Genomic DNA, 14,164 nt, shown 5'->3' on the forward strand with positions numbered 1-14,164 from the left:
CACAAGCTTTGTGCTGTGGTTTGGGTTTTACTGCTTGGAATATGATGCCTGTTTCTGTCATTGCAGAAATCAGCCAGATTATTATGAAGTGGTTTCTCAGCCAATTGATTTAATGAAAATCCAACAAAAGCTGAAGATGGAGGAATATGATGATGTGAATGTGCTGACTGCTGATTTCCAGCTTCTCTTTAACAATGCAAAGACTTACTATAAGGTGAGTAAACTACATGTAAAGGCTCAAATCCATTGTAAAAAGAGTAGAGGTGTTCAAATTCTGCCTTGGTTTGTCCAAAACCTCTTCAGTTTAGCCTTTGGTAAGAGAGCAGCACATATTGCAGTTATTTGCATATATTTCCATATTTGTATTATATTTGCAAATAATGCTAAGTGTATCTTTGTAAGATGTCCTACTATAGCAGTTTTGCTGTGGAAAATTTTAAAATAGTGTGGGAATGATCTTCATGTAGTTTTCCAAAAAAGATCAAAAGCAAAAATGGAGATATATACTGAGAAAAATATTCCCTGTCAAAGTCTTCTCATTTTATAACACCCTTTGTGTAACCCTTTGAAATGGAGAAAGATTTATTTTTTTATTTTCCTCACAGAAAGAAATGTTTATGCTAACAGCAAGTTTATGGTAGGAGTATTTAATGTTTCTCTTCCATTTGCCACTTAATAAAATGGAAAAAAGGCACATTGACTCTCATGGTCAGTGATGATAGATGTGAATGCCATCAAGACAACCCCCATGGCAATTCCCCCAAACTGGGTGTGTGTTTTATTATGGCTATTAATGGGTTTTATTGCAGTTTTCATAAGGAAGTAGGGAAAAAAATTGGGTTAATCTTGTTTAATGAGAGGATATGTTAAATCCATAAATTAGTGAAATTGTATGTGGTGAATGAGATGATACAGCAAATCTAAACCTGCTAATTAATACTGCCTTTCACATATCTTTGACTTTGGAGACAATCCAAATGGTGCTTTCTGAATAACAGCCAGGGTAGCCAGGTGACATCCAGAAAGGCAGTGTGTGTTTTACTTGTGTGTGTGTGTAAGTAGCTTCTTGAAAACAGTCAGGTTTATGGGTTAATGCATTTGCACATCCTGCTTCCAGGAGGAGAAGTACAAAGATTTCCAAATGCATTTTGTACTCCTGGAGCTTTGCAAGGCACTCAGTGTGAAAACCCCACCATTAATGACTTTTTGCATTAATGAGTGAGGGGAAAGGACCTGGTGGCAGGAAAGAATGGTTAGAGTTTTACAGAATGTGTTCTGCCTTTGCCTATAGAATTGTGGGCTCAAAATTTAACTGTGTCATAGAGACCTTGCATTAGATTAAAAATAGGTGTCCATTATTCCAGCATGAAGGAATGTTGGCATTTCCATAGAATTATGGAGCTGTGAGCTGGAGGTGTGGTACACAAACTTAATCTCTTCTTCTTTTCAACTTTTGCCTTTCCCAGGCAGCTCCATAGCATGGACAAACCAGGGCCAGTGATTGATTGTCAAGGTCTTTATTCCAGCAGGTGTTTTATTGGCAGTGCTCCAGCAGAACAGCAGCTTTTGGGGTTTTTTTTGTATTTCTGGACAAGTCTCTCACTCCTGAGCATTAATTGCATTCATATAGAAGGAAGCAGATTTGTGGAGCAGGATACCCTTAAAAAATCTGCTCTTCATAAGCAACACCTGGCCTAATGTGCTGAGAATAATTAAACCTAATAAGGCAAAATTTAGAACAGTTCTCATGTTGGTTTCTCATTTGCATTGCAAGCTGTCAGAGGTTGAGAGAGTGAAGTAAGAAGAGTGCAATCAGCAGTAATGAGGTGACATTATCAGCAGGAATACCTGAAGTAGAGCCTAAATGACAGAGGAAAGGGAAGGAAAAATATATGGGTGGAAAAGCTGTCTTTGTTCTGGGTAATGTTAATAGGCACATGCTTGTCTGCCACTATCAGCTCTGTATTATTAAAAGTGAATTTTCTAACTAATGCTACCTCTTCTAAAAGATGTATCTAGTGGTGTACCCAGGTGATTGCATGTTGTCAGGTTCTTTGGAATTTTCCAGTTAATGCTGAGTATAAACCATTGCAGTGCTTCCAAAGATATTTATTGGCATTCTTCTATAGAATTTAATTTTCAAGTGCCATGCAATGACAGCAGTATTGGCTTAAATCAAATTTCTGGCATACTGAAATTTAGTCTGTTTTAAATGCTTCTACTTCAGCAAAACCTAATGATTTCTCCAGATTAATCTAATTGGCTTGTCCAAGCCTCAACCCAGCTACTTTTATTGCTAAGTTTTCTATAAGATTTGAATGCTTTCAAGTGATACAGGTTATATTTTCTAATGCTTATTGTGATTCTTAACTCCTCTGTTGAAGAGCAAATGAAGCAGGAACTTCCCAAGTTTTCTATTACTCACTTACTGTATTTAATACCTTTCAGCTAATAACTTAAAAATTTCTCCCCCAATGAGAATGCCCTGAATTTTGACTGGAATATTTGATTTGTTTTTGCAGCCAGATTCTCCTGAATATAAAGCTGCCTGCAAACTATGGGAGCTGTATTTGCGCACAAAAAATGAATTTGTTCAGAAAGGTGATGCTGAGGATGATGATGATGATGAGGAAGGGCATGACAATCAAGCAAATTCTGAATTAGTAAGTGTGGGCATGACAGCTGCAGAAGGGGGAGGCTGTAACTGTGGATGTCAGCTGGCTCTGAGAGGGTGATAAATAGAGTATTATTTTCATTGTTAAATTGTGCTCCAAGAGGTATTTCTTATGCAAGTTCATTAGTTAAACACTTCACAGCACTGTATGTGTGTCTCACTTTTGCCTAGCAAAAAAAAATTGTGTGGCCTTCTAACATGGGTAAAGCATGGTTCTGGTCTAGTTGGAATAATATGAAGTGTGCTTGTATTCATGCCAACGTTGAGGTTTGTTGCAAGCAAGATTTGTCTAATGCCAGCAGTTACCAGCAAGTGCCCCATTCAGTCAGTGCAGCTGTTCCTGGAGTGGTATGAGAGGAAATTTGGACTAGCCTGGTTTTTGTGATGTTGGGATGCACATTTTCAGTTACTGTGGTGTGTGTCTGACACACATCATTCAGTGTAAAGCTGAAATCAAGTTTTTGTAGTGTACCTTTACCTACAAAAACAATGTTGTCTTCAAAAGTTGCATTTGTATTTTGTAGCTGATTTTTTCTGCCTTTGAAATGTAAATTCTTATATTTCAGTGCAACTTGAAGCACTCCACTCTGGCTGCTATTAAAACTATTTGTGATTTTTGTTTCCTGCATTAGTCATCTCCAGGTTACCTGAAGGAAATTCTGGAACAGCTTCTTGAAGCTGTAGCTGTTGCCACAAACCCCTCAGGACGCCTCATAAGTGAACTGTTTCAGAAACTTCCTTCTAAAGTGGTGAGTGTTTGAATGTAGGTTGTGTTCCAAGTTGGAAGCATGGATATTTCTATAACTGATATTACAGGCTGTAATGGCCATGCTCAGGATGCAGTTCTCTGTTTCTGCCTCATCAGTGGCAAACTCTGCCTACTTTTACTGCTCTGTTTCAGAGCAGTGGTGTTCTGTTTTTGTGGTGAAAGTTATGAATAAATATTCTGAAAACCATCACCATGGATTGGATTTTCAATCAGAGTTGGTCCTTTATGTGACTTTACAGATGAATTATAATTGCTTGTATCTGCCTCATGACCTGGCTTGTCCAGGTGCCTGGTGCCATATTTTGAAGCTTACACTGTTCTTATCTTCAGTTTATCTAGTGGGTTGTTCTGTGAGCTGTTAGAACAAAAGCTTTGTGACTGTTTATAGTAATATGTTAATTATTTTTGTTTTCCAGCAATATCCAGATTATTATGCAATAATAAAGGAACCCATAGATCTTAAAACTATTGCCCAAAGGATACAGGTATGAACATATTAATGTGTTGGGGTACAGCATTTTTTAACAGTAAACATTCCAAAATTGTTAGAAGTCAGGATTTATGGTGGCAGGAAAGACAATGTGTTTTCCTCCTGCTATTAAAAAACCTGCACACTGTGGTGATTCAATGCTCTGTGCTGGGTTAGTGCTGCAGAAGTATCTGTGTGGAAGATCAAGCATTGTGAGCTGTGGAGTCTGGCTTGGAGCCAGGATATCTCAGGTTCCTTGATGTTTAATGGCTTAAAGCAGTTCTTTGGCAAGTGCTGCTCATGTAAAACATTGGAGTACTGAGGATTGGTTGTGTGTTATTATCACCTACTTCTGTTCTAGTGCTATAAATAGATGTTTTGTACTGATGCATTTTTCATCTTGCTTCTCCAGTAATTTGAAATACTGTTCTGTAATTCTAGCATTTTGTATAGTAGAGAGGGATGGGACACAGACTGATAGAGCTAGAGAATAAAATTGAAACAGCATTTTGTCAGAACTCTTCCAAACAAAGGTAGTATGATCTATTAAGTGTTCTTTTCAATCTTAGCATTCATGAGCTTTATAAAGGCTTACCATAAATGTATGTTACTGTCTTTGTGTGATTACTTTTTCCAGATACTTACCTGTTGTCTTCACAAATAAGTTGTTTTTCTATGAACATTCCCTTTATTGAATACGAATCCCTTTGCTTTTCACTATTGGCTTAGTTCTCATGCTGTCTGATGGTTTAGACTTTAACCAGTTCTGCTTCTTCTTGTATAGAATGGAACTTACAAAAGCATTCATGCCATGGCCAAGGACATAGATCTTCTGGCAAAGAATGCCAAAACCTACAATGAGCCTGGATCCCAAGTATTCAAGGTTAGTTTCAGTTGTTCATGGTGTGATTTGAGTTCAGATTTTCTTACTGTTTGATCCTGAAATAAGCCTTGAGCATAAAGCTCTCAAGACCCTCTTTGCCTTGCTTTTTCAAATAGCTTTTAATGGGTTTTCTTTTTTATCTTGCTTTTAGTAGAATTGGGGTACAAAAATAACAAAACTGAGCTTGAAGCTGCTCAGGTCTTCTATTCAGTTTTTTCAGGCCACTGTAGAAACACTGTGTGGGTGTATTTCAGGCAGACTTTGTTCCATGCTTCATTTCTCAGGCAAAATTGTTTTATATCTAAATGTAAAAACACCTTAATTTTTGTTTTAGATAGCTGGATATATCTGATTACAATATTATTCACTTTCAACATTAAACAAAAAAATAAATCTTTTAATTGACAGGATGCAAATGCGATTAAAAAGATATTTAATATGAAAAAGGCTGAGATTGAACACAGTGAGTTGGCCAAGTCAAGTCTCCGAATCAGGTACTGCAAATAGAGTTCTTTCTATATAAAAGAGTTCTTTTTAATATAAAAACCTCTGTTGACATTCCCTTAATTGTGCTGTTGAAGTATAGTGGGAAATAATGGCTTGAAAACTTAGTGTTGTTTTAAAAGTTGTACATTGGTTAAAGTAGTCTCTGAAAGAAAGCTTTTTTTCATTGAAATGCTTCTGTTGTAAAATACTTTCATGATGTACTTGATTATGAAAAATAGTGTCAGTTATCTTTAATAAGTTATGGCCAACTCCACCATGTGTTTAAAAGTTAATAACAGAAAATGAATAGTGAGGAACAAGGTGCTTTATTTTATTGAAAAGTGCTGGATATTCTTGAACCTTGTTAGGAACTGGAACCAAAGGGCTTACAGGTAGGGGCAAAAACATAGGAGCAGAACCTTGGGCAACAATGCTTAGAGGGAAGTCCACTCTTGCTTGAAAAGCAATTCTAGCTATGTAAAGAGGCACAGGAATCTGAAGATCAGGATTTATTAATCAATGATGAGAGATTTGGCCCTGAATATGCATGTATAAAACACTTGATGAGAGTTGATTGCTCTATTTGTTTCATGGGATGATTTTACTTAGGAAACAACATTTTCTTCCTGTGAAAATCCATAGTTGATAGAGAAGTGATACAATCATTATAAATGTTTCTTAACTGAAATGCAATTAAGTTTCTTCTCATATAAACATTTTATTTATGAGTAACACTCAAAAGTAGGTTTAGATATTATTTGCCAATGTGAGCTGTGTCATTTATCCCCAAAAAATCAAGCCATGTCCTGCAAGCCATTCAAGGAGTTGGGAAATTCTTACAAGGTGGAATCTCTTTATATATTAGAGATGTTTACTGGTATGTGGTGCTGGGTAACCACTGTTGTCATTTCCTGCAAAGGTTTGTATGGTACAGCTGGAAACACTGTCACTGCCTTACTTAACTGAAAGGTAGTTTAATTTTTTCTGTGTATATGATGTCAGTATTAAAAGTGCTGCCTAGGATTATTGTGTGAAAGAAGTGGAATTTGATTGAGTCTTACTACTTGGTGTTTTGAGAAGTGATTTTCTGGTTGGTTTGTTCAGCATCAGCATCCTCCTCATGACCAGGCAAATCATTGTTGAGGTATATAAAAATAAAAAGCAGAAATACTCTTTTAAGGTGTAATTCCTGACATATAGGTGAATAATTTTCCCTCTTAAGAGTATGTGTAATGCCAGAAGACTTTGTTTGCTTTGCAGTAACCAGAATTATACAGAGGCATAGAGGTTTTCTATTTAAATTATGATGGTATTTTATTTTTGTTGCTGTGATGACCATTGGTGAAGCTCAGGATGTCAGGGTGTGTGTCATGTCTATTTTTGAGGCTCAACAGTTTTTCTTTAAAATAAAGCTGATTGTGTAAGAAGGGATGACAGATAAATCACACTGGTATTTGTTAGCTGAATTCCTCTCTTGCACTGCCAACCCATTTCTTCTTCTCAGCTGCCTTGTTCTCTTGTGTATTGTGCTCTCAACAGACCTTCAAATCCTGAAGTCATCTATCAGAATCACTGATAGCTCCCTTCTTTGTTTCTCTGACTTGGGGGAAAAAAAATAATGCCTGAAGCAGGCTACAATAATACTGGGCTAAATGCAGAAAAAATTGGGATAAGAGAAGTGTCATGAAAACCAAACCTTTCACCTGCTATTGTGTGTTTCACTGGTTGCTTTTTCTATTAAACCATTATTCTTTGTTATTTTTTTCTCAAGAATCTGCTTCACAAAATAATTTTTAAAATTTAAATTCTTAAATGTTTAATTGTCTTAAAGGGGAGTTCTACTTTACCTATTGCTGATTTGGGTAAAATTCCCTCATAAGTTCACTTCAAGTGAATTTTCTATGTTTTTCTTCTGAATTTACATCTGTTGTTCTTTGTCATTGATGGCTCAAACTCAAATCATCATAATGCTACTAACCTAAGCTTTGTATGTTGCCCCATATCAAAAATAATGTTTTTTATTGCAGAGCTCATCATCTCCTTTGCCATACTAAACTGCTCTTTGTGGGTGCATTTAACTGTCCTCCCTTAAAGTGGCAAAACTGAATTGCTTGATAATATTCAACCAACTTGACAGTGACTTTAAATGTTGATAAAACATGACTGGACCTGTGTGATTTGCTTTATCTGGATGCTGAGGAACATTTTGTTGGCTGCTTTCACTGCTGTTTAGACTGAGCTGTGTGTACAGCTATCAATGCTTGAGCTAAATGTTACTTTCCTCTGACTTTTTAAACAAAATCCACATAAATACTAGAGCACTGAAAGAATGTCAGTATTACTTATCTTCTAGCTTCCAAACATCTGTCTCTGAACCTTTTGGCTGATCTATCAAAGTGATTCTGTAAAGAGCTTTTTTCTTGCTGTGTCTTTTCATGGGTTTAAGGTGGGCCTGTTTTTTTTCCCCTCTCCCTTTCCTTGGCTTGCCTCTCCTGCCTTAAGGACTGCATCAAATTTGGCTGCTTCCAAGCTGACAGGTCCTTCCTCACAGGGTAAAGGCAGTGTTGGGGATGAGAGAAATTCTTCTAACAAATATTATCGGTAAGTAAATTGTGCCCTTGGAGGAACAGCTGGGTTGTCATCGTTTGGAAATGCTGCATTTTGTTTGATTTTCTTCCTCATACCTACTGTGGTGCTGGGTTTTGGATTAGGATGAGATTATTGCTGGTAACACACTGATACTGTTGTTATTGCTGAGTGAGAAGTGTGTGCAGCCCTTCCTACTGGCAATGCTCTGTTGGGGGGGACAGCAGCTGGCACTGGCAGCTCAGGGATGAAGCACCTGGGCTGCTCAGCTGTGGCTGGATGGTGCTGCTGGGCAGAGAGCCCTGTGAAACTGCATCATGCAGGTGCTCATGGACACAAGAGCTGGGCCACTGAACAGCAGCAGAGCAGCCTGGGCTGGGTCAGGATGCTGAGGCTGGAGTGGCTCAAGTGGAGCTGCACTGCAGTGGAAGGTGAATTACAGCTCCAGGCACCCGTGGCACCTCAGGCCATCTGGGAAGAGGTGCTACAAATAGATGTGATCATGATCCAGGTGTGGTTTTGCACACCCTGTCAATGGTATTGCAATAAAAATGACCCTGGTGAATGAAGGTTTTTTGGTGAAAAGAGCCAAAGCACAGCAGGGACAGAACCAGAAGTGGCTTCATCAGGCAATGGCCCAGCATCACACACAGGGACAGATGGAGCCCAAAGTCATGGACTAGAGGAACTCAGTGGATGTTTTAGAGAGTTGCCCCACAGACTAAGGAGATGATATCTGTATGTTTGTATCAAAAGGTAGGAAAGGATGTACAGGAAGGTGTAAGGCCCAAGCAGGCACTTAGTCCATCTGCTTTTTTCCAGTCTTCATTTGGCTCCTGCAGGAGAAGGCTGAGACCATTTCTGGAGGTGCCTGAAGAGCTGATCTTGTAAAAAGGCAGAACATGTCAGGCATATCTTATATAGTGTGATATGAAATACTGTGCCCCAGGTTTGGGACAAAAGTGAGGGAAGCTGACGAAGTCATGGGGAGACCAATGCCAGTTTATTCCAACTAAGAAGCATAGGAGGCTGATTCATGTGCAGTGAATGCATGTGTGTGTTCTGAAAATGCCAAAGGTAGGGATGAGAGAATGGGAGGAGATAGAATATACAGTTTTTAGTGTGTTCAATTCCTTCCTGTGACAAATCCCAATAAAGCAGGATCAAATAACAAAATTAATTGGAAGAGACTTCTTATCATTCCCCTTCTCTTACAATTAATTGAATACTCAAGTATACAAAACAGGACAGAAGGTAGTAGGCTGGAGTTCAGTTTTCTGACTATTTTGGATTGACCAGCTCACAAAATGGAGTCAGACTCATGGCTTGGTAAGAATTTCTCCTGTTAAAGTCTCCAGCCTTCTTTAGTCATGGCTGTGTTCCTGCTTATGGAGTCATGAGCTTCACTTATTTGCTACACGCTCTGGGTGACTGTTAATGTGTTAACCCTTTCCCTTTTTTTTTTTCATTTGAATTTTATCTTCTTTTTTCAATTTAAAAAATGTCTTTTTCTCTTCCACAGTAACAAAAGATCAGCCCAAGGGGATCGTTTATCAGCAATAACCATGGCATTGCAATATGGATCAGAAAGTGATGAGGATGCAGCTTTGGCTGGTAGGAACTCTCATTAAAATGTTCACAATAAGCAAATCTGTAGAGCTCCTGATAAAACTCTGATACATTTATTTAAAAAATATTTTGCATTCATTGTGAAATTCCTTTGAATCTTACAGCTAGTGAGATAGGGTAGGCCAAACTTGCTGGCATACTTTGAGATTTCTGTGTATTTCCAAGTATACTTATACTTTAGGGAGCTATTGCTTGAATTTATTCTTTCTAAAATGGAAAAGAAGAGGAGATATTGGAGAATACATTGGGTGTTCCATGCAGCAAGAGATTAGTAGTGTTGGAATTGTTTCTTTAATTTTTTGTTTACATTATTTCTTCACTGATGTTTCAAGATGCATCTGTTCAATATGTATTATTGGGGTGTTTATTTCTTACCTGGTAATTGAACTTTACTCCCCACAGTTTTCTAGTGGATGGGTATGTAGAATTTTTTGGATTTTAGCTCTTGCTGTAACCAAAAGTATTTTGATTCCTGGTTGGCTCAGAATTTGATTATTGCTTCAGAGCAGCTGTTTTCTGGGATGTGTGGGGAGTGTTTATTAGCTGGGTTTTGCTTGTTTGTTATCTGTTATATTTTCCAAATTGCAATGCTGTAAAAATATGTAGCTTTTTATGTTTTAGTGATTTAAATTGTTGGAGTGATTTAACAACTTTCAGGTGCCACCTTTGCTATGGACATTACTGTAATTTTCATGGGACCTCTGTGTATGTGTGTGTGATTTTAGCCTTGCTGCTGTTGAAGCTCTCCTGTCTTTATTGCATTCACCTAAGAGGCAATGTTATTTTTTTGGCAGACCTGTCACTCCCTAAGATTTTCTCTCCTTCCAGTGTACTACTTGGACAAGCCTATGCTTTCAGTCTCTGGGTGAAAGGGGTTTTTCTTTAAACCAAGGGATATTTTTATTAATTGCTCTGCTGTCTCTTTTTTTTTTTTTTTTTTTTTTTTTCATTCCTGTAACGCTTGTTAAAATAAATGAGAGCAGGACTGCATGACTGAACATTAATAGAACTCTCTCCTTCTTTAATCAGAGAACTGAATCTTTATGAGCTTCTTTGATTGTAGCTGTTGCCTAAGCAATGAATAATATCAGTTTCCAACTGAGAGTTTATCCTGAGAGCTGCAGATGGTGTTTTGGTGTGATGGAGCTTGTAGAACATTTCCAGCTCCAGTGTACAAGATGTGAGCAGCTCCCTTGCTCCTCATTATAAGTCTATAGAGGCAGGCATAGGTGGTCATTAGGTATTGCTTGCATGTATTTAATTTTGTAAACAAGAGTCTTTTGTTTTACTGTAACATTTAGAGATGGTTTAAGACTGGATCTGCTTTTGATTTTGGTGACAACCATCTTCAGTTGGACATTGAGCATTCATTGTTGGGAGCTTTAGGACCTCAAAGAAGACATTGTGGTTTTTTGTGGTAACTGCAAACTGTAGTTGTGGTAACAGCAGCACCAAAGGGCAATAACTGCCTGTCCCTCTCCTCTGCCAGTGCTTGCTGGGGATATGGGACCTGGTGCTACTGCACATTAAAGAATGTACAGTGATTATTTGCTCTGTAAGAGTAGAAATATTATTGCAAAAGTAAGAATTTTCTATCTGCTAGTCTGGATAATACATTCTTCTTTGGCTCTCTATATAGCCAGTATCATGTTAGGAGATCAGTATAATGTTCTAGATAATAAGAATATATGATGTTTACCCATCACTTTTAAAGAATGTTCACATCATAATGAAAATGTTTGTAGGTGTATGTGTATGTGAATATAAAAATACAGTAAAACTATAATACATAAATGGTTTAACTGCTAATTAATATCTAATTTACTTAGGTTTTTTTTAGGGAGTGCCTTGTGTTCTACTGTCAACACAAAGGAAGCACATTTCTTATTTAGGGTGTTGAACTGTTTTGTTGCTGGCTCACACAGCAGAGAACAGCAAATACTTGACCAATCCCTTTATGTCTTCTCTTTCATAGAAACAAGTTATTCTGTTTTTCTGTTTGTTTCTTTCTTTTTGGTGGAGCACTCAGAACTGAACAATTTTAATAAACAGACCAAACTGTTTGAATAAATTAAACCGTAACCTATTTTTGAAACTTCACCCAATTTCAGTGATAACTCCAGTGGTTTGTTTCTACCTGAGTTATTCTGTCCATCTCCTGCTTTGCTGGCTGTGGTGTAGTAGATGCTGGGTCATTAGGTGATACTGTTTGGCATCATTAGGATAATTCTGATTGTCTCCCCAAATCAGTAATGAACATCTTCATTGCATGTTTGCACATCTGCTGATGCCTGGTTGTGTTTTAGCTTTGCCTGTGACCCTGGTAGATCCCACACACTGATGTAGATCTGGTGTCAGGCTGCAGAGGAGCAATGACAGCTCTGTGTTTTTGTAGTCTGGGTGTCCCCTGGCTTTGTCACCATTTCTATATGACTTTACTGGATAGAGAGCTTGAAGCTGTGCCAGCCTCCTCTGAGCAATAGTGGAAATGCCAGCTGGAAACCTGGCATTGGAGAGCTGTGTTCTGTGTAGCTGAATTACTCAGTATATCATCTGCAGGCTGTCCTTCACACTCAGAGGAGGAAAGTGAATAATTTAACTCTAGCATGAGCAAAGCCATGCAGATTTTGTTATGTCTGTCTGCAAGGTACAAATTGCACTATTTGTGTTACTTAGAAGTGTAGAAGGACTGGCCCTTTATTGCTTCCCATCCTGTTGTGTTTCCAGTACCAGTGTTTTCTCATTCCTGGTGTGTTTCTGTTGTTCAGGTAATGTTTCTCCTAATTTTATCTGCAGTGGTAGCTCTTCATAGATTTTCTTTCATTCATCCTAATCCTGAAACAGGATAACCAGAAAAGTTTGCTATGAAATTTTTTAATACTTATTAGGAATTTTTTAGGCTTATTACATAGTCACTGTAAAACATTTATTTCTTCATTTGCTGTATATATTAGAGGGGCATAGTCAGGCTTCACTGTCAATTTTTTCTGCTAAGCATCACAATTTTGTCTTCAGCTATTGCCTAAAGGACTGCAATAAAGTGCTTTTTTCTGTCAGCTTGAGACTCATTAGATATGTGTTGTGTCATTTCCTGAGGTGTGAATCTGACTGCCAGAGAGAGGTTTCCTTTTCTTCTGCTTTAGATCTTTATCCACCAAAAACACCTACTCTGAGTTGTCCTCCTGAGTTTCCTGTTTTTCTTTTCTCTCTGTGCAGCTGCTGCTCGTTATGAAGAGGGGGAGTCTGAAGCTGAGAGCATTACCTCCTTCATGGACACTTCTAATCCTCTTTACCAGCTTTATGACACAGTTAGAAGTTGCAGAAATAACCAGGGCCAGCTCATCTCAGAACCTTTTTTCCACCTGCCCTCCAAGAAAAAGTATCCTGATTATTATCAGCAGATTAAAACACCCATTTCATTGCAGCAGATCAGGTAAGAAAGCAGAATGAAAACTACATCTGGTGTGAAACTATTCAAAGGTCTCTTTTATTCCCAGAATCTTTTCTTATGGTCAAGTTGCTGGTACTTAATGCAGTGTTGGCACCATCTCTCCTCTACATCCAGTTGCTGCTTGTTTCAGCTCAGTCTGCATCAGTCTTTAGATTATCTGTGATACATGGCTGCTATTTGGTTTACTTTTCATTGAATTTCATTTGTAATGTGCCTGAAAATTGCCATATGAATAATTCTGAATGCCAAATGTGCAGCAGAGATGAAAGTTTTTGCAGAACTCCCCATTTTTCTTTTTTTTTTCCTGACTGTGATGGTTTGATTACCTCTTACTGCCATGTATTTTAAGTTAATAGTCTTCAGTATGAGTTGTAGGAAGATGGTTGCAATTACAGTCCTCCTGTCTAGGTCACTGTGTAACATTGTGAGAATAATTATTTTCATGGTGATGTAGCTGGTCTGGATTGAAGCCAGCAGTTCCCCATTTACAAACCTGTGAGCCATGGAAGGTCAGTGAGCTGCCAGAATGCAGCTGTCAGATTAAAGACCTGAGTGAAGTGAGCAGTGTCTTTCTTTAGTGGCTCAAGATAAGCCAGTATGATGGGTGTGAGCAGAGTCCTGGGAGCATTACTAGGTTTTGATTGTGCTGCCCAGCCTCAGGGGGCTCAGGCCTCCTGCCCAGTGGCCACTGGGGCTCCAGGCCCTGCCTGAACCACACCTTGGGAGTACCAGTCCTTCAGCTTCAGTGAGGGAGCCCTGGAGCCTCCCCCTGCTCATCCCTTTGTAATCCACTCTGATGCACAGGTCTGTACATTTTACTTATACCATAATGCAATCTGTCAGACTTGATGTAATTGTTGAAAGAGCAGTGTCTTTGTTAGATCAGAAGCTAAAAAAGCTGCTTTTTGGTTTTTTTTTTATCTTATCAGAGAGTGTTTTGCAAGTGCTGGGGAATAAAAGCTGCCACACTGGTTCTCTCTTCATCAGTGGCTTTAAAGTATTTTTTCTTATATCTTAGTACAGCTATAAAAGTGGCAAATAAAATGTCTTGCCTTGAACAAAGCACAAAATGTACTTGATGAAAAAAACTAAACAGTGAAATTGAGAAGAATCTTTGACAGTTTGTGCCTTAATGTACCTAAAAGTGTTGGCTCAAATTATATATAAACAGATTTGTTTGGGAGGGATCTTCCATTAAAAATACCCTTGATATCAGT

The 14,164-nt window shown here is 38.2% G+C and overlaps 1 protein-coding gene across 16 annotated transcripts in view; it reads left to right on the forward strand.

Annotated features, from left to right (window-relative positions):
• Positions 1-14,164, forward strand: part of PBRM1 (polybromo 1) — a 55,503-nt gene that overhangs the window by 5,012 nt on the left and 36,327 nt on the right. For 13 of the 16 annotated variants that reach the window (XM_079317239.1, XM_079317245.1, XM_079317234.1 and 10 more), the window contains 9 exons: positions 67-214; positions 2,523-2,663; positions 3,307-3,423; positions 3,860-3,928; positions 4,697-4,795; positions 5,204-5,289; positions 7,784-7,882; positions 9,390-9,481; positions 12,713-12,929. In XM_079317239.1, the coding sequence (XP_079173365.1) occupies positions 67-214; positions 2,523-2,663; positions 3,307-3,423; positions 3,860-3,928; positions 4,697-4,795; positions 5,204-5,289; positions 7,784-7,882; positions 9,390-9,481; positions 12,713-12,929 (1,068 nt within the window). The remainder of the gene's footprint in view (positions 1-66; positions 215-2,522; positions 2,664-3,306; positions 3,424-3,859; positions 3,929-4,696; positions 4,796-5,203; positions 5,290-7,783; positions 7,883-9,389; positions 9,482-12,712; positions 12,930-14,164) is intronic. The other 3 variants (XM_079317244.1, XM_079317241.1, XM_079317235.1) reach the window with 1 other exon arrangement.

Source organism: Erithacus rubecula (genome assembly GCF_903797595.1).
Source record: "Erithacus rubecula genome assembly, chromosome: 13".
In the NCBI taxonomy this organism is placed as follows: Eukaryota; Metazoa; Chordata; class Aves; order Passeriformes; family Muscicapidae; genus Erithacus; species Erithacus rubecula.